Consider the following 22,530-nt stretch of genomic DNA (forward strand, 5'->3'; position numbering starts at 1 on the left):
TGAAAAGACAATCTACTGAAAAGGAGAATGTAAGCAATTCATCTGACAAAAGGTTGATAACCCAGAATGAATAAGAAACTCCAGAAAATGTAGAAAAAAAAGGTAGAATGGGCAAATAGGTCTAAATAGACATGTCTCAGAAAAAGATAAATGATGGATGGTGTAGGCATATTAAAAACATGCTCAACCCTACTAGTCACCGAGAGCCAAATAACACAATGAAATGCCACTTCGCCCCTGTAAAAATGATTGTTACAAAAAAAGGAAAGGACACGCTGTTAGTAGGATTATAAGTAAGTATAGTTATGAATGGAGGTTCTGCAACAAGTAAAAAAATTGAATTAGTCTTCTGATCCAGCAATCCAATACTACATATATGTCAAAAGATAATGAAAACTGTGTATTGAAGAGATAGGCCTTTCTTGTTCATTTTAGCAAAATCCACAGTAGCTAAGAAATAGAAATAACTTGTGTCCACTAGTTGATGAATAGGTAAGTGCTGTCTGTACACAGTCATAAAAAGAATGAAATATTTCTAGGCACTAGTGGTTTATGCCTATAATCCTAACTACCCTGGATGCTGAGATCTGAAGATCAAGGTTCAAAGCTAGCCTTGGCAGACATATATGAAAGATGCTTAACTCCAATTAACAGGCAGAAAGAAAATGAAGGTGTGGTTCAATTGGTAGAACATTAGCCTTGAGCAAAAATGGTAAGTGAAAGCATGTGTCCCTGAATTCAAGCTCCAGTAACAACACACACAAAAAATGTACAAACGAAAGAAAGAAATCCTGCCATTTGTGACAAATGGACAGCTGGAGGTCATTGTATTAATGAAATAAGTTCAGCATTGGAAGACAAATACCACATGATCTCACTCCTGTGGACTCTGAACACAGTGATCTCATAGAATTTGACAATTGAATGGTGTTAGGAGGGGTAGGAAGGTTGGTCAGTGGCTACTGAGTTATAGTTAAATAAGAGCCAGAGGCTCTTGTGTGCTCTAACACCAGAAGTTTACTGTAGACAGTGATGACCTACTGGGCAAAGAATAAATGATAAATAATAATAAATGAAGAATGTGTGAGATAAATATACTTTACCGGGCTTAAACTACATAATACAAACATGGTACTCTATTAATATTTATTTACCAGTTAAAACATAAAAAAATGAATGCAGTGCTAAAGTGGAAGTCTATCATAAAATAGCAAATTTATTTACCTTGGAGTAGAGAGAAAAATTATGCCCATCTGAAATACTTCATATTGTGAGGTCGTGTGTGTGTGTGTGTGTGTGTGTGTGTGTGTGTGTGTGTGTGTGTGTGTGTGTGTGTGTGTGTGTGTGTGTGTGTGTGTGTGTGTGTGTGTGTGTGTGTGTGTGTGTGTGTGTGTGTGTGTGTGTGAAAGAGAGTTCTGAAAATGTGATTTAGATATTCTTACTTCAGTAAGATTGGAAGATTGTTGTAATACTTAAATGGTGCTGTTTTTCACTAATGAATCTCAATAAAATTAGTCATGGTATTAAGAAAATCACAAACTCATTTACTTTTTTCCTTTTCTCAGATATATCGAAGCAATGGTTCACTGTGCTAGTACCCGACACCCAGCTGCAATTGTAGATGATCTTCATGCTAAAGTCCTTAGGGAAGCCGTCCAAAATAGCAAGACTACCTTCTCAGAAAATGTAAGGTTTTTATTCAGGGGGCATAGCAGATAGAATATTCTTCATGTCTACAGAATAGTTAAATTTATAAATACATGGATGTGTTAAACTTGTAGTTTAAAAGCTAAATTGGAATGTGTAGGCCTGTTCCAAAACCGTATATATGGCATAAAAGCCAGTAAATATAAAACTGTACTGTGGATTAAGTAGTAGTAAAAGCTACTTTAGAAAGTAGAGCTTTCCTTTTTATTCTGAAAAGTAACAGCTCCACTCCAAGTCTTTTCTAAAGAGCTTTCGCTCTTTGGAATGATGTTTAGAATGTTTTCTAAATAAGTGAATGTTGTTTAGGATTCGTAGCCTAATTTCTTGAGACACAAAACGGCTTATTTTTACTTCCTTCTGTGTCAAGAGACTTTAATCTTTCATCTTGTTGTGAGGTTACTCTTTTTTTTTTTTGTCGGTCGTGGGGCTTGAACTCTGGGCCTGGGAGCTGTCCCTCAGCTCTTCAGCTCAAGGCGAGCGCTCTACCACTTGAGCTACAGCGCCACTTCCGGTTTTCTGGTGGTTTATTGGAGATAGGAGTCTCACGGTCTCTCCTGCCCGGGCTGGCTTTGAACCGCGATCCTCAGATCTCAGCCTCCTGAGTAGCTAGGATTACAGGCGTGAGCCACCAGCGCCCGGCTTTTTTTTTTTTTTTTTTTTTTTTTTTTTGTCGGTCATGGGGCTTGAACTCTGGGCCTGGGCGCTGTCCCTCAGCTCTTCAACTCAAGGTAAGCACTCTACCACTTGAGCTACAGCGCCACTTCCGAGGTTACTCTTGCTTGCCTCAGTCAAGTAACTGTCTCCTGTTATAAAATGTTGTGCTTCTGGACATGAAGTCAGTTGCACAGCAGTCATCTCCCATGCCCTCCCAGGGCTCCATTAGACTTTCAAACTGATCAGTATTGTATTTGGATTGAAGAGTTAAAAAGAAGAAACTTCAGATTGTTCCCAGCCAATGATGAGTCAGTATCAGAAACCAAGTGTGCCTTTAAGACATTAAGAGAGAAATACCATCTTTTCAGTCTTTTTCTATCAGCTGATTTTACTTGAATATGTATACTTTCAGTCCTGCAGCTACTCTATCTCCCAGCTTTTCTCAGGCTTGGATTTTAAGATGGTATTAAAGCAGGTGGCAGCTGGCATATCCACGGGCATGAGGGGCACAGTGGATGATGTAGAAATTATGAAAGATTTGTGAACTAATGCCCCTTTCCACCTTTTTAGCTATCTTCCAAGCAAGATGTTCGAGGAACAAAAACTGAGCCCCCCACAATCGAAACAACTAATCAAGGACAAGCACAGACCAATCTTATTGCAAAGCAAGATAATGTAACAATAAAAGGTCTGCAGGCAAATGTTAGCATACCAAAGGTAACTATTAGTATTTCAAAAATTTTCCTGAAAGAGGAGAACATTTTCAGTGCTATTTATCCTTTGCATTTATTAAATAATAATGATGGTGGAATAGTTTGTAATATTACACACAACACACACATATACATACATACGTATGCCTGTCAGTCAACAAATGTGTGTTTATCATTTCTGTGGATTGAACCCAGAATTGCAAGGCAAGGTGTCTGCTCCTAGCCTTTTGCCTTTATTTTTCATTTTTTGAGGTAGGGTCTTGCTAACTTAACCCTAACTGGCTTGTGGTTCTACCTCTACCTCCCAAGTAGTTAGGTAATAATAGGCTATGCCATCATACCCAGCTTATGATATTCCCTTGTTCTAATATGGATTTAGTATGTTATAAATAGTTTTTATATCTTATTATAATTATTATCTATTTATTATATATTTTATATATAATAGTTATATATTGTATAATTTATAAAACAGTTAATATATGTTTAATGTATTATTAAATAGTTTAACTTAGCAGAATATTGTACAATATTTAGTTAAAACTTCCTATCCATCCAGTAAACATGTTAACTTTTTTTTTGTTGTTGCTAGTCCTAGGACTTGAACTCGGCCTGGGCATTGTCCCTGAGCTTCTTTTTTTTTTTGCTCAAGGCTAGCACTCTACCACTTGAGCCACAGCACCACTTCTGGCTTTTTCTGTTTATGTGATACTGAGGAATCGAACATAGGACCACATTCCCAGCCCAATATTTACTATTTGATAGAACCTATATTCATACATCTTGGCTTTTTACTAGTATTTTTAAATTTTCATGTACATTTTAAGTATGAAATACCTTTTTGCTTCTCGACTCTAAAATTTGTGACATTTTGTGATTTAGGTAAACCTATGTTTGTTACAAGCCTCAGTAGAAGAATCTCCAACTACAGCTCCTAGTAGAAGTGTGACTCATGTTTCTTTGGTGGCATTGTGCTTTGACAGAATTGTTACACAAGTTCGAATGAACAGGTGAGAATGATTTTACTAATTTGAGTCATGAATATTTTGCTAGATGCGTAAACAGGCCTTAGTGATTTTTAAAATATATTTCTGAGAGTTGTAATGTTAGAACTCAAAATTGTTTTTAGAATTTCAAATCTCACTTTATGTATTAGTAAAGTACTATTTTAAAAAGTTTGTTGTTTTTAACTAGTGTTTTCAATAAACATTAAATAATTTGTCACTAATATTGGTTAAATTGGTGGAATTTTTTGTAAAGTAAACCATTTCCTTAAAATGTTTTCACTGAACTATACTATTTAAATTTCAACCATTATGTACTTTTTTTCTTCATAAAGAGGTGTGGTTGAAGAGACTTCAAATAATGCAGATCCTACCAAAGCATCAAATTTTGATAGATATGTTCATGCCACCAAGATGCAGCCTCAGTCATCAGGATCTCTCAGGTCCAATGCTGGAGCAGAAAAGGGCAAGGAAATTGCTGCCAAGTTAAATATTCACCGAGTTCACGGGCAACTTAGGGGCCTAGATACAACAGGTAGGATTTTGTATCAAATAGGTTTATCTTTGAAATATATGAAATGTGTGTGTGTGTGTGTGTGTGTGTGTGTGTGTGTGTGTAGATTTTGCAAAAGGAAACATGACTATTTCCTATGAATATTGCTACTGTTTGAATGTTGTATAGAAGGAGAAGGAGATTTCTTACATCCATTGTTAAGTACATGGTATTTATTCATATTTGGTGCAAATGGGAAGTAAACTTTGTTAAGAAAGTAAATGTTATTGTCCTGAATTACAAATTGTTCTTTTCTCCTGTGTGTTTTCTTCATGCAACTTTCTTATTCATAATAGAACCAAAAAAAATCTTTATTTATGGTTTTTATTTTTTAAATTATTTTTAAAGCTCAATTTAAAGAATTGTTAATTAAGTCCTGATAGTCTAGTCATGAGTTAGTAGCAGTAAGAATGGTAGGTAATCCAGTATTAAGGCTTGAACTCAGGTTCTCTACCTCTCACTTGGCTTTTTCATTCATGGCTTGAACCACTTGAACTATGCCTCCAGTTTTGGCTGTATTCTGGCATTAATGGAGATAATTGTCTTTAAGACTTGTCTGCCCAGGCTGGCTTCAAACGTCAATCCTCAGATCTCAGCCTCTTAAGAAGTTAGGATTACAGGTGTGAGCCTAGCACCTGCTTAGATATTTCTTTTAAAGTCACTGATCAGATGTTATATTATGTACCACTCTAATGTTTTTGAGATGAGTATGGTTGCTGAATCCTGCAGTGTGAGACATATTGAATGAGTAGATGAAGTGCCTTGAATTTATTCACATATCTGTACATTGGTCAGGTTTTATGGTGCCTGTTTGCATTCTGGATTGTGTAATTGCTATCATCTTTCTTCTTAAGGCTTATTTCATCACACTGAGTAGGAGGCCAAAGCACTCACCTGAGGATGTCAGGAGACTTTTTTAACCACAGAGATCTATAGTTCTAAAACTGGCATAAAATATGATTTGTACCAGTAACCAATTTGTTCTTGGTTGTTGGATATGCCATAAGCAATACCCCCTGTAATTGTGAAATCCTTCATCCTGAAATAAAACTCCCAACATCAAACTCCTAATGAAATTCTGCATTTGTGTAAAAATGTAGAAAAAAGTACATGTTTTTGTTCATATGTACATGATATACCCTGTGAAATGTATGCAATAATCTCAGGTTTGTTAGCCACAGCAGGTGAAGTAGGTAGTTGAGTGCAGTAGTGTTACAGGCTCTTCATTGTGCAATCTTCCATAATTTTTGAAACTTTAATTTATGTGAGTAGATTACCTAGTCAAAAAGTGTAAATATATTTCAGGTTATGTTCTCGCCGCTTAACCTGTACTTCAGAGTTAAATTCATGGGATTAAAAACAAATAGAGGTAATTCAATAATGAAAATATTTTAGGAAAATGTAGGCAAATATTTATTCTCTCAAAAGGAAAAGGAAAACCTTTTCAATGCAAAGAATGGTATTTCTCACAGGATGAAGTTTAATATATATATATATATATATATATACACACACACATACATATATATATATATAGAGAGAGAGAGAGAGAGAGAGAGAGAGCTATTACAATACCTCAAAAAATTTAGTGACCCGAAGAAATGATCATGATTCCTGTTTTCTGAAAAATGGAGGGTTTGCAAAATGATCTCTAGAAAGGTAAACAGCAGTTTAGTAAAATTGTAAGCAAGATATGTTGGGTTGGTAAATGATTTTTGTATTCTTTTTCTTTTCTGTATTCATTAGCTGTTTTCTTGTAAAATATAAAGTTCTTGCAGGCACACAGGATATTAGTTTTCACATAGCATCTATAAGCAGTGGAATCAATGATGTCTGTGATAAATTATAGTTACATAAAATGGGTTACCAGAGAGCAGTCTTTCTGTAAAAGCAATAATTTTCTTAGAAAATAAGGTTATTGCTGACTGAATAATTGAGACTTTTTTTTCTTTTGTAACAAGTTTCTTAAACTACTTTAGCTTATGGAGGAATTATTTAAGAGTTTATTAACTTTGTTTTTAAGGTGTTCTGCAATTTTCAGAAAAAGATTGATACTCCTTTTGTTCAAAATATTATTCATTATGAAAATTTCTCTTTTAGATAGCATTATTTTAAAAAAATAATTGACTCGTAAAAAATAGTTGACTTGGGGCTAGGAAGGTGGCTCAGTGGTAGAGCACTTGCCTTGCATGCTCGAGGCCCTGGGTTCGATTCCTCAGCACCACATAAGAAAAAAAAAAGCCGGAAGTGGTGCTGTGGCTCAAGTGGTAGAGTGCTAGCCTTGAGCTGAAGAGCTGAAGGACAGCGCCCAGGCCCAGAGTTCAGGCCCCACGACCGGACCCCAAAAAAAAAAAAAAAAATAGTTGACTTGTTTCTGTTTTTCTTTTCTTTTCTTTCTTTTTTTTTTTTGTTGGTCATGGGGTTTGAACTCTGGGCCTGGGTGCTGTCCCTCAGCTCTTCAGCTCAAGGCTAGCGCTCTACCACTTGAGCCACAGCACCACTTCTTTTTCTTTTTGACAGAATACTAAGGTATCTTTTTTAAGCCCACCTCTGTGCCCAAATTTTTTTGTTTTTAGATATAAGTATCTGTCTTTAAAAGCATTCATCTTGTTTTCTTGATAACAGATATCGGGACCTGTGCCATCACTGCTATTCCTTTTGAGAAGTCCAAAGTTTTGTTTACTCTTGAAGAACTGGATGAATTTACTTTTGTAGATGAAACAGATCAGCAAGCTGTCCCTGATGTTACTAGAATAGGACCCAGCCAAGAAAAATGGGGGTGGATAATGTTTGAATGTGGACTTGAAAATTTGACCATAAAAGGCAAGCCTTTTCTTTCTTTCTTTCTCTTTCTCTCTTTTTTTTCTCTTTCTCTTTCTTTCTTTCCTTCTTTCTATCTTTGTTTCTTTCTTTCTCTCTCTCTTTCTTTCTTCTTTCTTGCTGAATGCTTCATAGGCTGGGGATAATTTAGCTCACATTAGTTAAATGTTTTGAACGATTATGACCCTCTGGAACCTGAATGAACACAGTAAAGCAGAAACTGTGAAACCCGTAATTATTCACAAGAAGTAGCTACCTCTGCATAGGTACCCTAACTGCACAGTAGCATTTTCTCTCCACTGGGTGATTCAAACGTAGGCCAAGGGCACACATACCCAACCTCAATGCTCCAATAAAATGTACTGTGTGATTCAGAAAAAATGCTAAATCAGATATAGAGCCATATAGCTTTTAAAAGATTACATTTTGATTGTTAGAACTTTACAATATTAGGATGTAAACATTGAAAATCTTTTATTCAGTGAAAAGTACTGAAATATTTACCTCTTACATATTATTGAATAACACACTAAAGGAGGAAGGTTGCATTGTGCATAGGACTTGTACGTTTAATCCTAGACATAGGACGTGTAGGTTTAGTCCTAGACAATGTAATAACTATTGTAAAATTAGTTGTGTATGCCTACACTTATTTACCAGATAGATCAATTATATGCCACTTTTAATAGATAAGTACACACTCTTGGTGAGGAAGACATGATCTTTATGCAATTCATGTAGATACTAAACAGTACAGAATTGAGATGCATATTCACTGATTTTAATTAATAAATGCTTTCATTTTCATAGGAGGAAGACAGTCTGGTGCTGTTTTGTATAACAGCTTCGGAATTATGGGTAAAACTAGTGTCACAGAAAGAGGCGGAGTGCTGACGTCCAATAATTCTTCTGATTCTCCCACTGGCAGTGGGTACAATACTGACGTTTCTGATGACAATCTTCCATGTGATAGGACAAGCCCCTCCTCAGACTTAAATGGAAATTCTGTATCAGATGAACAAGTTAGTGAATCTGTTATGATAATAATAGTATTGATTTTGAAATTACATTTCCTGTTTTAGATTTATATCTGCTTAGGTGTGATAGCATGTTGGCGAATATACAATGACTAGAGTTTTTAAGTCCACTTAATGTTTGTTGAGACAGTGAATTGGTGGAATTTAAGAAAAATGAGCCTTGTATATTTTGATGAATTTTAGCAGAAGCCATTTTAATAATTTGCTTTATTATTTATGCCTCATATAAGTTTTAGATATTTTCATTAACATCTGCTTATGGTAGAGTTCTAAATGAGACCTTATATTCAGTTCATTATTTCTGTTGTGATAGAATTCTATAGTGATGGGTATAGCAACAGCAACAACAAAATTCTATATTGTAGAAAAGTTGAGCCACTACTGGTGCCTTGGGTAAGCAAGTTATTCAGCTTCTAGTTACCTTCATAGGTAACAGGAACATGGCAATGCTGTACTTTACAGATCTGTGAAGACAGAAGGAGACAATACATGTGAAGGGCTTATTGCAGTACCTACCACACAATAAGAATTTAGTGAATGAAAACACATATATTTTAATTTGGTGTATAGCTTAAGAATTTAATGGGTTTTCTGTAGCTATGTGGAGCTGTTTGGAGATGGATTAACATTTTAATTATGGAAATAAAAAGTTTAGTATTAATCACAAAACAAAAGAGTGGGTTCAATATTCTTTCCTTTTTGTTTACTAAACTAACTTGACAGGAACTTAGGGGATCTTGAAATTCTACTCTTCTTGCTGAAAGTCCTTCAATTTTCTTAACTGCTTTCTTCAGTTTCTCTGTCTTTTCTTGGTCTATTTCTTAATGGAATTTTCCCTCCTCTCTAGGTATTCCCTGGAAGTTATATTCTTCATTTTTTCTTGCTGCTTGTTTATTCCTTGACTTTGTGCTTTAGTGACACATCTCTTTTTCATCCATGTCTTTGGCTCCATCCTTTCAATGGAGCTCTAGAATTGTATCCAGTAGCATTTTGTATATCTGCATTTAGATAATCCATAGGCAACACAAATGTAGTCAGTCTACAACCAAATTTATTATTTCTTTAAGTTCTGTAGCTTTATCCACTGTTTGGCTAATAGCCTCTTATCTAAAGGTGCTTGTGAAATCAGAGGTTTTTTTTGAATTAATTTATTGGTTATATTTTTGTGTTGCTAGGCAACACAAATGTTGTAGCATGCTAGGCAAGAGCTCTACCACTGAACTACCTCCTCAGGTCTACATTTTTACACACACACACACACACACACACACACACACACACACACACACACACACACACACACACACACACACACACACACACACACACACACACACACACACACACACACACACACACACACACACACACACACACACACACACACACACACACACACACACACACACACAGAGTTTTTTGGGGGGAGTCGGTCATGGGGCTTGAATTCTGGCTTGGGCGCTATCCCTCAGCTCTTCAGCTCAAGGCAAGTGCTCTACTTTTTTCTAGTGGTTTTATTGGAGATAAGAGTCTCACAGACTTTCCTGTCTGGGCTGGCTTTGAACCGTGATCCTCAGATCTCAGCCCTGAGTAGCTAGGATTATAGGCATAAGCCATCGGCGCCCAGCTTCGCACGATCTCCTTTTGTTGCACAGTCTAGCCCCAAACTCTTGGGATCAAATGATTATCCTGCCCTAGTCCCCCCTCCTCTAAGTAGTACCAAAGGTGTGCTGCACTATACCTAGCTTAAATTTTATTTTAAAGGAAGATAATACGGTATATTTACTTACTTTATGTGTATAAATTGCTAATGGATCTAAGACAACATTTCATCTTGAAATAATTAAATAATTCTTGTCAACTTTAGTAAAGGCTCCAAGTAGGATAAATAGTCCCTCATCATTTCAGACCAGATTTTACTGCCACAACTAATAAATGAATTAAAAAATTTTTAAAGTACTTTAAAAATATATTGTTATTGGAAAGTGATATACAAAGGTATACAGTTATATAAATCAGGTAAAGAGTACATTGCTTTTTGAACAATGTCACCTCTTCCCTTATTGTCTCCTATTTTTCCCTTCTATCACACAAGTTGTATAGCTCATTTTCAGCACAGTGTCTAATGAGCATCATTAATGCATTTGTTCATTCTTTGTCTCACCATTTCTGTGCCTTCTCTTTACCATCCCAAAGACAGATAAACAAGACAAAAGGAAATGAAAACAAAACATCAGCAAAGAAGAAAAAATTCTTGGTTGCATTTCCTGGAGTTCATTTCCATAAATATTATTTTATATGGTCAGATGCACATAGCTATTATGTTTATCTGTTCCTTTCCTAAGAATATCCTCCTTTGGTCTCACTGAATGCTTATGTCCCAGTGTATTGCTTTGTCTTTTACCATCCAGTGTGTTTCCTTGTAGATTTATAGGTACATTTTAGTTATCACAAGTAAGGGAAAGCATGAAACCTATTTTTCTTTGGGTCTGATTTACTTGGCTTAGTATAATTTTCCCAAGTTTTTCCATTTCCTTACAAATGGTACAATATCATTTGTTCTTATGAATGAGTAGAATTCCATGTGTCCACTGGAGGCATCTGGGTTGGTTTTATATCTTGGCTGTGATAAACAGTGCTGCAATGAACATGATTGTGCTCTTAGCTTTAGTGTGGCCTTGTTTGTGTTCTATTGGATAAATGACCAGGAGTAGAATTTCTGGGTCATAAGGAAGTTTTATGTGTAGTCTTTTGAGGAACCTCTATACTGCTTTCCAGAGTGGTTGAACAAGTTTACATTCTTATCAAAAGTGTAGTAGAGTTCCCTTTTGGACACATCAGAAGCAGCATTTGTTATTGTTAGTTAAACCCTCAAAGAAACAACAACCCAGTTATTAAATGGGCTAAAGACTTAAAGAGAGACTTCTCAGAAGAAGAAGTAAGAATGGCCGATAGATAAATGAAGAAGTGTTCAACATCTCTGGTCATAAAAGAAATATAAATCCAAAGAACATTGAGATTCTGCCTCACCCCAGTTAAAATGGCCATTAACAAGAAAACTAACAATAACAAAAGCACATTTTAATAAAAACTTTCTTTTTGGAACTTTGTGGATTTTAGAATTGTAGGTAATAGATTGTACACTCATATTTCTTTTTTTTTATTGTGAAAATACCGTACAGAGGGGTTACAGTTACATGGGCAAGGTAATGAGTGCATTTCTTATCAAGTATTGTTGCCTCCTGTAAAGTTCATTTTCAGCTAACATCTTGAACATCTCATTGTTGCAATGGGTCCACCTGTATCCCTATTTAAACAATTTGTTTTTTCCCTTCCCCTCCACAAATTATACCAACATCAAATACAGTGAAAACAGGGGTTATACCGTAGGGGAGGGACATACAAAGCAACAAAGAAATATCTTATAAATATGTTAGACACAATAGCAAGAAAGAAAAAACATTTGAGTCCTTAACTTGGAGTTCATTTCGCTTAACATCTGACCATTTCTGCTTGTCTCAGAAATATACTAGTTATTGCAAATAAGGGAAACCATAGGACCTATGTTTCTTTGGGCCTGGCTTACTTCACTTAATATAATTTTTTCCAAGTCTTTCCATTTCCTAACAAATGGGGCAATGTCATTCTTTCTGATGGAGGCGTAGAATTCCATTGTGTATATATACCACATTTTCTTTTTTTTGTCTTTCTTTTTTTTTTTTTTTGGTCCAGTGATGGGGCCTGAACTCTGGGCCTGGGCGCTGTCCCTCAGCTCTTTAGCTCAAGGCTAGCACTCTACCACTTGAGCCACAGCGCCACTTCCGGCTTTTTTCTTTTTGCTTATGTGGTGCTGAGGAATCGAACCCAGGGCCTCATGCATGCAAGGCAAGCACTCTACCACTGAGCCACCTTCCCAGCCCCTATATACCACATTTTCTTGATCCATTCATCTACTGAGGGGCATCTGGGTTGGTTCCAGATCTTAGCTATCATAAATAATGCTGCAATAAACATAGTTGTGCTGGTAGGTTTAGTATGGTCTTGTTTGTGAGCGTTTGGGTAAATGCCGAAAAGTGGGATTGCTGGGTCATAGGGGAGCTCTATGTGGAGTCTTTTGAGGAACCTCCATTCTGCTTTCCAAAGTGGCTGAACAATGCAGTAGGGTTCCCTTCTGTCCACATCCCCTCCAGCATATGTTGTTCTTAGAGTTCTTAATTATAGCCATTCTAGCTAGGGTAAGGTGGTATCTCAATGTTTTGATTTGCATTTCTTTTATGCCTTGGGAGGTTGAGCATTTCTGCATGTTTACACTCCTATTTCTTAACTTCACCTTTTATACTTACCTATGATACAGTAAGATTCAAAGCTGTTTTGTGGGTATGCTTCATTCTCTGGATTTCTCATAAAAAATGAGATCTTTCCCTATCTCAACCAGTAAAACCTGAAAGTGAACAGAGACTATCTGGTCAGAGACTTTGTTTCTTAATAATCTCCTTATTACCTTCCTTTTCAGAAAGTGAATTACACATTTGAAAAGTATTATTCCTATCATTCATTATAGTAGCACTTAGATTAACTTTTTAATTATAAAATATTCATTACTTAAGCATGTAGTAGTATTGTTATGACACTTAATGGGAAGTTTAAAATACTCTGTTTAGATGGAAATCAGATTTGTAGTAGGACTTCAGTTCTGTCACCTGTTCTGCATGGCAAGTTATGAGACATCACAGACCTCTTTGTCTTACTTCCTTCATCGGTAAAAAGTAGCAGTAGCTTCCGAAGTGTGACTGAAGTGATAAGTTGAAGCCCTTTAGTTTTACAGTTTTTGATTGTGTTTTGTAATGCGCACTTATCCTTGGTAGTTAGACTATGCTCCTTGGAGATATGAGGGATCCACAGATACTTCAGAGATTCAGCCAAGTTAGATTCAATTAATTTAGATTAACCAAGTTGACAACAGTTTTATGTGAAATTGTTATCTGTAAAACCTGATTAATAAAGGTTTTATTTTTACTTAAATCACTAGTATATACCTCTGTAGTTTTAAGCAAGCTATACATTAATAAGTTTCTGGCATTTATTTTATACAGGATGAAGGAGTTGAATCTGATGATTTGAAAAAAGACCTACCGCTAATGCCTCCACCTCCAGATTCATGTAGCATGAAGTTGACCATTAAGGAAATTTGGTTTAGTTTTGCAGCTCCCACCAATGTCAGATCTCCCACGCATGCATTTTCTAGGTAAAAAGTTTTAAAAGTGTAGTACTGTTCATTGATATTTCTTCTGTATTTCAAATAGCATACAGTTCTTCATTTTTCAAATAGTCTTTCTGATGTATCTAATTCTTAATTTTTTCCTATCTGTCCCACTTCATACTTTATGTAGACATTATTTCTTGTTTTATTTAACTCATTTTTTTTCTGTTAGTACTTTAGTTTAACTTTTGCCTTTGTCACTGCCTCAGCTGTCTCGACTGATCAACTTCCTATCTCTTTTGTTTACTCTTTTTAACTATGATAATTTTTCTTCTTTCCTGAAAGCCATTTTTGGTATTCTATACTTGTTTTTAATTCATGAATAATCAAAGGAAAAAGAAAGTAATCTTACCTGAATAAAACAGCCAGTAGGGCCAGTCATGGTGACACAGCCTGCATTCATAGTACTTGGGAGCCAGAGACCAGCCTAAGCTACATAGGGAGACCTTGTCTCAAAAGAGTAACAGCAACAAGCCAGTGAGAACCATAGATGTGGGAGACTGGTTGAACTGCAGACATTGATTTGTCTTACAATTTCTTTTAAAGGCAGCTGAACCTGTTAAGCACTGCAACTCCAGCTGTTGGAGCTTGGCTTGTTCCCATCGACCAGCTCAAGTCATCCTTAAACAAGCTAGAAACTGAGGGAACGTTGAGAATTTGTGCTGTCATGGGATGCATAATGACAGAAGCATTAGAGGTATATCTTTCAATTGTATAAGAAATCACACATACTTTTATTATTGAAAGCGTTTCCTTGTTGGTATTAATTATTGGAGAATATTAAACCAGCAAGTTCTTAATTACTAGCCATGTAGGATCATTTATATATGTCATTCTCAATCTGTTGTTGTTACTTGGTTTCAGAACAAAAGTGTACATTTCCCCCTCAGAAGTAAATACAATAGACTTACCAAAGTTGCCCGCTTTCTCCAAGAAAATCCTTCCTGTTTACTTTGTAATATACTGCACCACTACTTGCACCAGGCAAATTACTCCATCATTGAGGATGCTACAATGGTAAGTTACTAAAGCTGTAGAAGGCAACTGTGCCTGTTGTGTCTCCAGTGGCTCATACTTAGCTACTTAAAAGGCTGAGATCTGAGGATTGTAGCTTGAACCTAGTCTGAGTAGAAAAGTCCATGAGACTCTTGTCTCCAATTAACTACCAAAAAAGCAAGAAATAGAGCTATGTTAGAGAGCTAGTCTTGGGCAGAAAATCTCAGAGCCAGTGCCCAGGCACTGAGTTCAAACTCCAGGACTGTCCTGTTGCAGGAACACTGACCTCAGGTTCTAGATGTGTGGGGAGAGTCCAAAGGATAAATGTGATGAGAAATGTAGGCCAGTAGAGAACAGTGATTTAGGAGTTGCCAGAGTAACAATGTTCTTTGAAGCTGTGGATACAGATGAGATTTCTCAGTGTGGTAAGTTGAGTGAAAAACTGGTAAAGGATGAATCCCTTTCTTTGAAGGGCTTCGATTGGCTAGAGGAACATGGAGTTCCCAGGAGCAAACTGTGAGCAAACTATGTGATCTCTAAATTTTACTTTCTTTATCTCTAACAAGGAGAGTTAGGGATTTAAGTGAATAAATGTATACAAACCTCTCAGAGGAGACTGATTCCCTTAATTTACTTACAACTTCCCATTGGTGTTACAGAGTGATGGGCTTCCTGCTCTGGTAACTTTAAAGAAAGGCCTGGTTGCACTGGCCCGACAGTGGATGAAGTTCATTGTGGTGACACCAGCCTTTAAAGGAGTCAGCTTGCACAGACCAGCTCAGCCTCTGAAACCTCCAGCAGCTGTGGACCATGAACGTGAAGATGGCCTTGGTCTAGACAATGGGGGTGGGCTTCAGAGTGATACCAGTGCTGATGGGGCAGAGTTTGAATTTGATGCAGGTAATTTTAGCATAAGGTTCTCAAAGTATGCGTGCTTCAGCATTATTTAGTACTATTTATGCTTTGCTCAGATAATGTCTGTCTTCATTAATAAGGCTTTATATTAATAATCTATCTTGTTAAATGACAACAAAAAATTACTAACACAAGAAAATCCTTCAGCTAGAGATTATATTTGGTAAGATGGTAATTGTGTTAACTTTAATAGTTTGTGTTCCAAAGTTGAAAGTGTCATTGCTCAATTATCCAGATACAGTTTTTGTTAATCCAAATAAATGGTAACCCAAATATATTGGCATCTTTATGTAGATTTCATGAGTTTGATTTTGTGATATACAATAGACTTCTCATTTTAGTTGTTTTTATTTTATTTGGTATTTCAAAATATAAAAAAGATCAAGATATTAACACAAGTTAGAATGACATCACCAATACCAGAACCGTTCAGAGTGTATAGCAGTCATTCCTTCCCTGCTCAATATAGTAGTGCGATGGAGAGAAAACTGGATGCCATGGGCTTAGTTAAATATTATCTCTTTCCAAAATCTCTCGCTATCCATACTGTCAAAAGACATCTTTATGTAACACAATTTTTGTTGTTGTTGTTGGTGGTGGTGGTGGTGGTGGTCTTGGTGCTTGAACTCTGGGCTTGGGTGCTGTTCCTGAGCTCTTCAGCTCAAGGCTAGTGCTCAACTACTTGAGCCACAGCACCACTTCCGGTTTTCTATTGGTTTATTGGAGATAAGAGTCTCACAGACTTTCTTGCCCGGGCTGGCTTTGAACCGCAGTTCTCAGATCTCAACCTCCTGAATAGCTAGGATTACAGGTGTGAGCCGGTGCCTGGATAACAGAAATGTTTTGAATGAAACGCTTCCATCTCCTTTTAAAAATAGTATTTATTTATGTATTTGTTATTAAATAAGCTTTTATTTTATTACCTAGTATTTGAGTAAATTTGGGGTTCTGTTCTGAGTCTGTAGTTTTGTTATTAAGATGGTTTTGCCTGAACAAAGTATATATGTATGCTTGAAATGTACATATTGACTTTCAAACATACATATTAAGTTTAGTTCTTTGCAAAGTTAATTTTTATTATGGATGTAGGACAAGAAAAGTTTTGTCTTAAAATACTATGAAAAAATACTGTCAGTACTATGGGAAATAATAGTAGTCCTAAATTAGGGCTTTCAAAATGTTGATATACTTTATCCAGCTCAGTTTTTTTTTATAACTTAAAAAAATATATTTTAAGGATTAGGCTAGATTTTATTCTTTCTTTTCTAAAATTTCAAGTATATGTGAATGTTGAAAGAACAGTACAGCAAATATCCTCTTAATCCCCATATATGACTGTGTTAGTCTTCGGCATTGTGAACATTCTTGCATGCAAGGCAAGCGCTCTACCACTGAGCCCCCTTCCCAGCCCTTGTGAACATTCTTGAAATTGATTTAATTTAATTTTTGATCTCTATCTTTTGCATTATCTGTGAAAATTTTAATAGAAACTGTTCCTTTATGGGGACAGAGTAAGAGGTTAAGACTGGGAAATAAAAGGAAAATAAAAGTAGATATTATAGCAACCTTTATAGTTTGTCACATTATGAAAATTGATTATATTATTCAACCCAGAATATTGGGACTAAGTTTCAAGAGAACTTGTGATAATACATGTTACCTTTTTCTTTTGAACACTTTCAGCCACTGTCAGTGAACACACAATGTTACTGGAAGGAATAGCCAACCGGCCGCCACCTGGTAGTTCTGGGCCAGTTACTGGAGCCGAAATCATGAGGAAGCTTTCTAAAACGCATACCCACAGTGACTCTGCATTAAAGATAAAGGTATATTAAACTGCTAGTTTTACTTAAAGATAGTTTTGACTTACAGTGAAGACCTAAAATGTTGATGCTTCAGATATGTGTTAGGTGTCTACCATATGTATTCAAGTAGTTTCTTATGTTGAAATCAACTGGATAAGTGACTTGCAATGTTTGTATTTGGTTTTCAATTAAAAAATTATTGTAAAGATGATACACAGAGGGATTACAGTTTCATAAGTCAGGTATTGAGTACATTTCCTTTTGAACAGTGTCACTCCCTCCCTCATTTTCTCACAGGTTTTCCCCTCCTAACCCTTTTCTCCTCCACGTTGTATAGTACATTTCCAACATAGTGTCTAGTGAACATCCCTGCTGAATTTGTTCACCTTTTCTGTGCTTCCCCTTCTGCTCCCCAAATCAGATAAACTTATATACAAGACATATAAGAATATCCTCCTTTGTTCTCACTGTGTGACTGTTTAGAGTGTAATGTCTATATTGCTTTAAAAACTATATTATCAGGAATTAGAATTGAACAATAAGTATTTTAACTATCAAGTCTTAGTTCTTTGTTTTTATTTTACTGTCTATTTTATACAATAAAATCCAATACTGAAATGTTCGTAACCTAATAATTGTCTGTTTTAGTGAGAAGCCTTTTGGGCAGTGCATGATCAGGTTTGGTTTAGGTTAAAGAAGAACAACTACTTAAAGATAATAAAAAAATTTTTTTTAAGGAAACTATTGCATTAAATAAGAACTTTTGGAAACAAAAAGATATGATTAAGTGGATTCTGAATTTCTGTGGACTAGATTTTACTTCCGTTTTTAAGTACCTTTCCTGAAAAATAATTTCTTCACTGAAGCACACTCGATATTAAAAATAAATAAATAATTCATGATTCATTTTAAATTACATATTAAAATTTTAATTGCATATTAAAAATGAATTGTGAATTATTTATTTTTAATTTTTTAAAGACTTTTTTATTTATTTATTTTTTATTGTGAAAATACTGTACAGAGGGGTTACAATTACATGGGCAAGATAGTGAGTACATTTCTTATCAAGGATTGTAGCCTCCTCCTTTGTTTACCCTTCCTATCTCTTCCTTTCCTCCTCCCCCCCGACCCAATCTTCCCCCCCCCCCAAGTTGTAAAGTTTGTTTTTGACATGACAACTTGTACTTCTCATTGTTGCAACAGGTCCACCTGTATCCTTATTTAAACGACTTGTTTTTTTCCCCTTCCCCTCCACAAATTATACCAACATCAAATACAGTGAAAGCAGGGGTTATACTGTGGGGAAGGGACATACAAAGGGACATACATATAAGAAAATAATCTTATAATTGTGTTAGAAACAAATGCATGAAAGAAAAAAACATTTAAAATACATATCTTAGGGTTCATTTTCCTAACATCACCTTATCTGACCTTTTCTGCTTGACTCATACATATACTAGATATTGCAAATAAGGGAAATCATGGGACCTATGTTTCTTTGGGCTTGGCTTACTTCACTTAATATAATTTTTTCCACGTCTTTCCATTTCCTAACAAATGGGGCAATGTCATTCTTTCTGATGGAGGCATAGAATTCCATTGTGTATATATACCACATTTTCTTGATCTATTCATCTACTGAGGGGCATCTGGATTGGTTCCAGATCTTAACTATGGTAAATAATGCTGCAATAAACATAGTTGTGCTGGTAGCTTTAGTGTGGTCTTGTTTGTAAACATTTGGGTAAATGCCCAAAAGTGGGACTGCTGGGTCATAGGGGAGTTCTATGTCGAGTTTTTTGAGGAACCTCCATACTACTTTCCAAAGTGGTTGAACAAGTTTACACTCCCACCAACAATGAAGTAAGGTTCCCTTCTGTCCACATCCCCTCCAGCATCTGTTGTTGTTAGAGTTCTTGATTTTTGCCATTCTAACTGGGGTGAGGTGATATCTCAATGTTGTTTTGATTTGCATTTCTTTTATGGCTAGGGATGTTAAGCATTTCTTCATGTGTCTATTGGCCATCCTTCTTTCTTCTTCAGAGAAGTTTCTCTTTAAGTCATTAGCCCACTTATTTATTGGGCAGTTCTTTCTTTGAGGATTTGTTGTTGGAGGATTTAATTTTTTGAGTTCCAAGTATATTTTAGATATGAGACCCTTGTCCGTTGTATGGCTAGTGAAGATCTTCTCCCAATCTGTGGGCTTTCTATTGCTCTTGCTAGCTATGTCCTTTGTCATGCAGAAGCTCTGCAACTTCATGCAATCCCATTTGTCCAACCTTTCTTTTATTTGTTGTGTTTCTGGGTCTGGTTTTTAAGTACCTTCTGGTTTTTAAGTACCTTTCCTGAAAAATAATTTCTTCACTGAAGCACACTCAATATTAAAAATAAATAAATAATTCATGATTCATTTTAAATTACATATTAAAATTTTAATTGCATATTAAAATGAATCGTGAATTATTTATTTTTAATTTTAAAATAATATTTTTGTTGGCCATGGGACTTGAACTCTGGCCTGGGCACTGTTCCTCAGCTCTTCAGCTCAAGGCTAGGGTTCTACCACTTGAGCCACAGCACCACTTCCAGCTTTTTCTGCCTGTGTGGTGCTGAGGAATTGAACCCAGGGCCTGATGCATGCAAGGCAAGCACTCTACCACTGAGCCACCTTCCAAGCCCTTTGTCATGTATGTTTAATTATTTCCATCTCTTAAAATTTCTAGTAACTTTCTGCTTCTTATATGTTATAGAATATCTTTGGACAGATATTTCAAGTAACATAAATCTAATGAATAAATAACACAAAAGGCAAAAAAAAAAAAAAAGTGGTCAGATCCCCTCTCCCTACTCCGGAAAAGAGTCATACTACCACTTGGTGCTTTGAACTGCTTTGTGTCATTTTCGTTCTCTGTAGGATAGAGATATTCACAGTAACTTCTGCTGGGGGACTGTTGGGAGAAGTAAACTGAATTAGGACATGAAAAGAATGCCTAGTGCATTCTGTCATTTAATACATTTTGTGGAGTTCTGTTTTTTTTTTCTTTTCTAGATTCCTTTTCTGAGCACTGAAGACAGTAATCAATAGTTTTCATTTCTTTGAGAATTGTATTGAGAATCCAAGCTAGGTGTGGTGGTTAACATCTATAATCACAGCTCCAGAGGATTGCAGTGTGAGGCTATCCCAGGGCCTTCCCCTCTAAAAAATGTTAGCAAGACTCTATCTTAATCCCATCTACAAAGGAGGTATAGTTTGGAGGATTGTGGTCCAAACCTGGCTCATGCAAGAATGTGTGTGACCCTAAATACAAAATAACTAAAGCAAAAAGGTAAGAGTATGGCTCAAGGGCTAGTGTGAGGCTTAGAGCTCAAATACTATTACTACCAAAATAATAATGGTGGTGATGATCTAACAGCAAATAAAATAAGTTTAGGATTTTGGCCATATTAAAGTTTAAGTTTTCTACATAGAAAAAGTTGTAACCCAAATAGATACAAGGGGGAATAACAGTGTTATAATCACTGAGAAAGTCCAGACACAAAAAATATTAAGCAGTTCATAGAAAAAAAGTGCATATATAAAAATGTGTTCTTTTCAAAGGCATAATGCTGTGTGTAGCTCTGATCATATAAAATAACTATCTTCTTTTTGAAAAAAATAATTATCTTCTTATAGTGTATTTATCTTTTTATAACATCTTTTATAGTGTATTTTAAATGTTTAGGCAATTATAACCTTAGATGTAACAGCAGATAGAGACTGCAAAATGCTTCTTTATTTTTTATTAAAATTCCTAGAATTTTTTTGTTTTAGTGATCTCTAGAGAATCAGATTTTAGCAGGTTTTTAAAAATCAACTTACTAGAAGGTCTAGTAGACTTATGGAGAGATTTAGGCGTATAGGTTAAAAAAATCTGACTTTCCCCTTGGTTATATAAATCACTTTTCTTTTGTGAGGTAGGAGTAATCTTGTTAGAGATTAAATCAAATTTTATGAAACTTCACAGTAAGTATATAGCCATTCTCACCATTCTTCTCCATTCTGTACATACTTAGCTCTGTTTGCTCTCCACCAGCTTTTGTTATCAACAAACAGTCCCTGGTTTCCTTCCAGGTAGATGTTTATTTTCACCTTCACTAAAATACTTAAGGGAAGGCTGCTTAAGGCAGAAAAAACTTTTTCTAGTTTCTATGTGTTTCTATAGTTTTGATAGTATGTTACAGGTTACTTTCAGTACATAAGTACTGTATTTCAGTGTGCAAAGTTACCCGGCTGAGGGAAAATTTTATATAAAGGATATTGTGTCTGGGTATTAGTTTTCTGGTTCAGTAAAAAAACAGCAATTTGCTTTTTTTTTTTTTTTTTATCAGTTGGGCTGTTTTTTAAATATTCAGCCTATGACTTTCTGAAGTTCTGATATTCTATCTACTGCACCTTAGGTTATTTACTAGTAGTTTATTTCCTACAGTCTGTTGACATCTGTTGTGCCTGTATGTTTGCCAAAGACTCCTTTTCAGATTTAGGAGGGAAATAATTATATTATTCAAATAAATGATCATACGTCAATATAATACTGATAATAAAAGTAGGCCTTTGTATTGTACTGTAGAACTACAAAACATGCTTGCGTACACTTGAGACACACCAGTTTTAGTGGGTAGAATTGTTTCTGGTATCCATGTAAAGAGTACGAGCGACAGTTGTGATAATTGTAAGTGGCTCAGCAATATGTAGAGAAGCATGAACCCATGAACTGTTCCTTCTATAGGGCATACACCCCTATCATTCGCTGAGCTACACCAGTGGAGACACTGCTACAGATTCTCCAGTCCATGTTGGACGTTCTGGGATGCCAGTAAAGGAGAGTCCAAGGAAGGAGAGCCTGCTCAGCTATCTGACTGGGAGCTTCCCAAGCCTACACAACCTTCTGGAAGGAACTCCTCAGAGAAGTAGTGCAGCTGTAAAAAGTAGCTCCCTAACAAGGACAGGTACATCCCCCAGTTCTGATAACTATGAACTTAATCTTTATGGGGGAATTAAAAACAAACAGGATGAAAATATG

At 35.8% G+C, this 22,530-nt stretch overlaps 1 protein-coding gene across 7 annotated transcripts in view; it reads left to right on the plus strand.

Moving 5' to 3' along the window:
* Bltp1 (bridge-like lipid transfer protein family member 1) overlaps positions 1-22,530 on the plus strand; it is a 181,760-nt gene that overhangs the window by 85,848 nt on the left and 73,382 nt on the right. For all 7 annotated transcript variants that reach the window (XM_070022544.1, XM_070022549.1, XM_070022547.1 and 4 more), the window contains exons 32-43: positions 1,566-1,686; positions 2,932-3,078; positions 3,957-4,084; positions 4,414-4,613; positions 7,257-7,454; positions 8,262-8,473; positions 13,582-13,733; positions 14,295-14,445; positions 14,613-14,765; positions 15,404-15,644; positions 17,343-17,485; positions 22,237-22,456. In XM_070022544.1, coding sequence (XP_069878645.1) covers positions 1,566-1,686; positions 2,932-3,078; positions 3,957-4,084; positions 4,414-4,613; positions 7,257-7,454; positions 8,262-8,473; positions 13,582-13,733; positions 14,295-14,445; positions 14,613-14,765; positions 15,404-15,644; positions 17,343-17,485; positions 22,237-22,456 — 2,066 coding nt within the window. The remainder of the gene's footprint in view (positions 1-1,565; positions 1,687-2,931; positions 3,079-3,956; positions 4,085-4,413; positions 4,614-7,256; positions 7,455-8,261; positions 8,474-13,581; positions 13,734-14,294; positions 14,446-14,612; positions 14,766-15,403; positions 15,645-17,342; positions 17,486-22,236; positions 22,457-22,530) is intronic.

The sequence above is a fragment of the Dipodomys merriami genome, unplaced genomic scaffold (assembly GCF_024711535.1).
Source record: "Dipodomys merriami isolate MVZ:Mamm:240054 unplaced genomic scaffold, mDipMer1.0.p SCAF_15, whole genome shotgun sequence".
NCBI lineage: Eukaryota > Metazoa > Chordata > Mammalia > Rodentia > Heteromyidae > Dipodomys > Dipodomys merriami.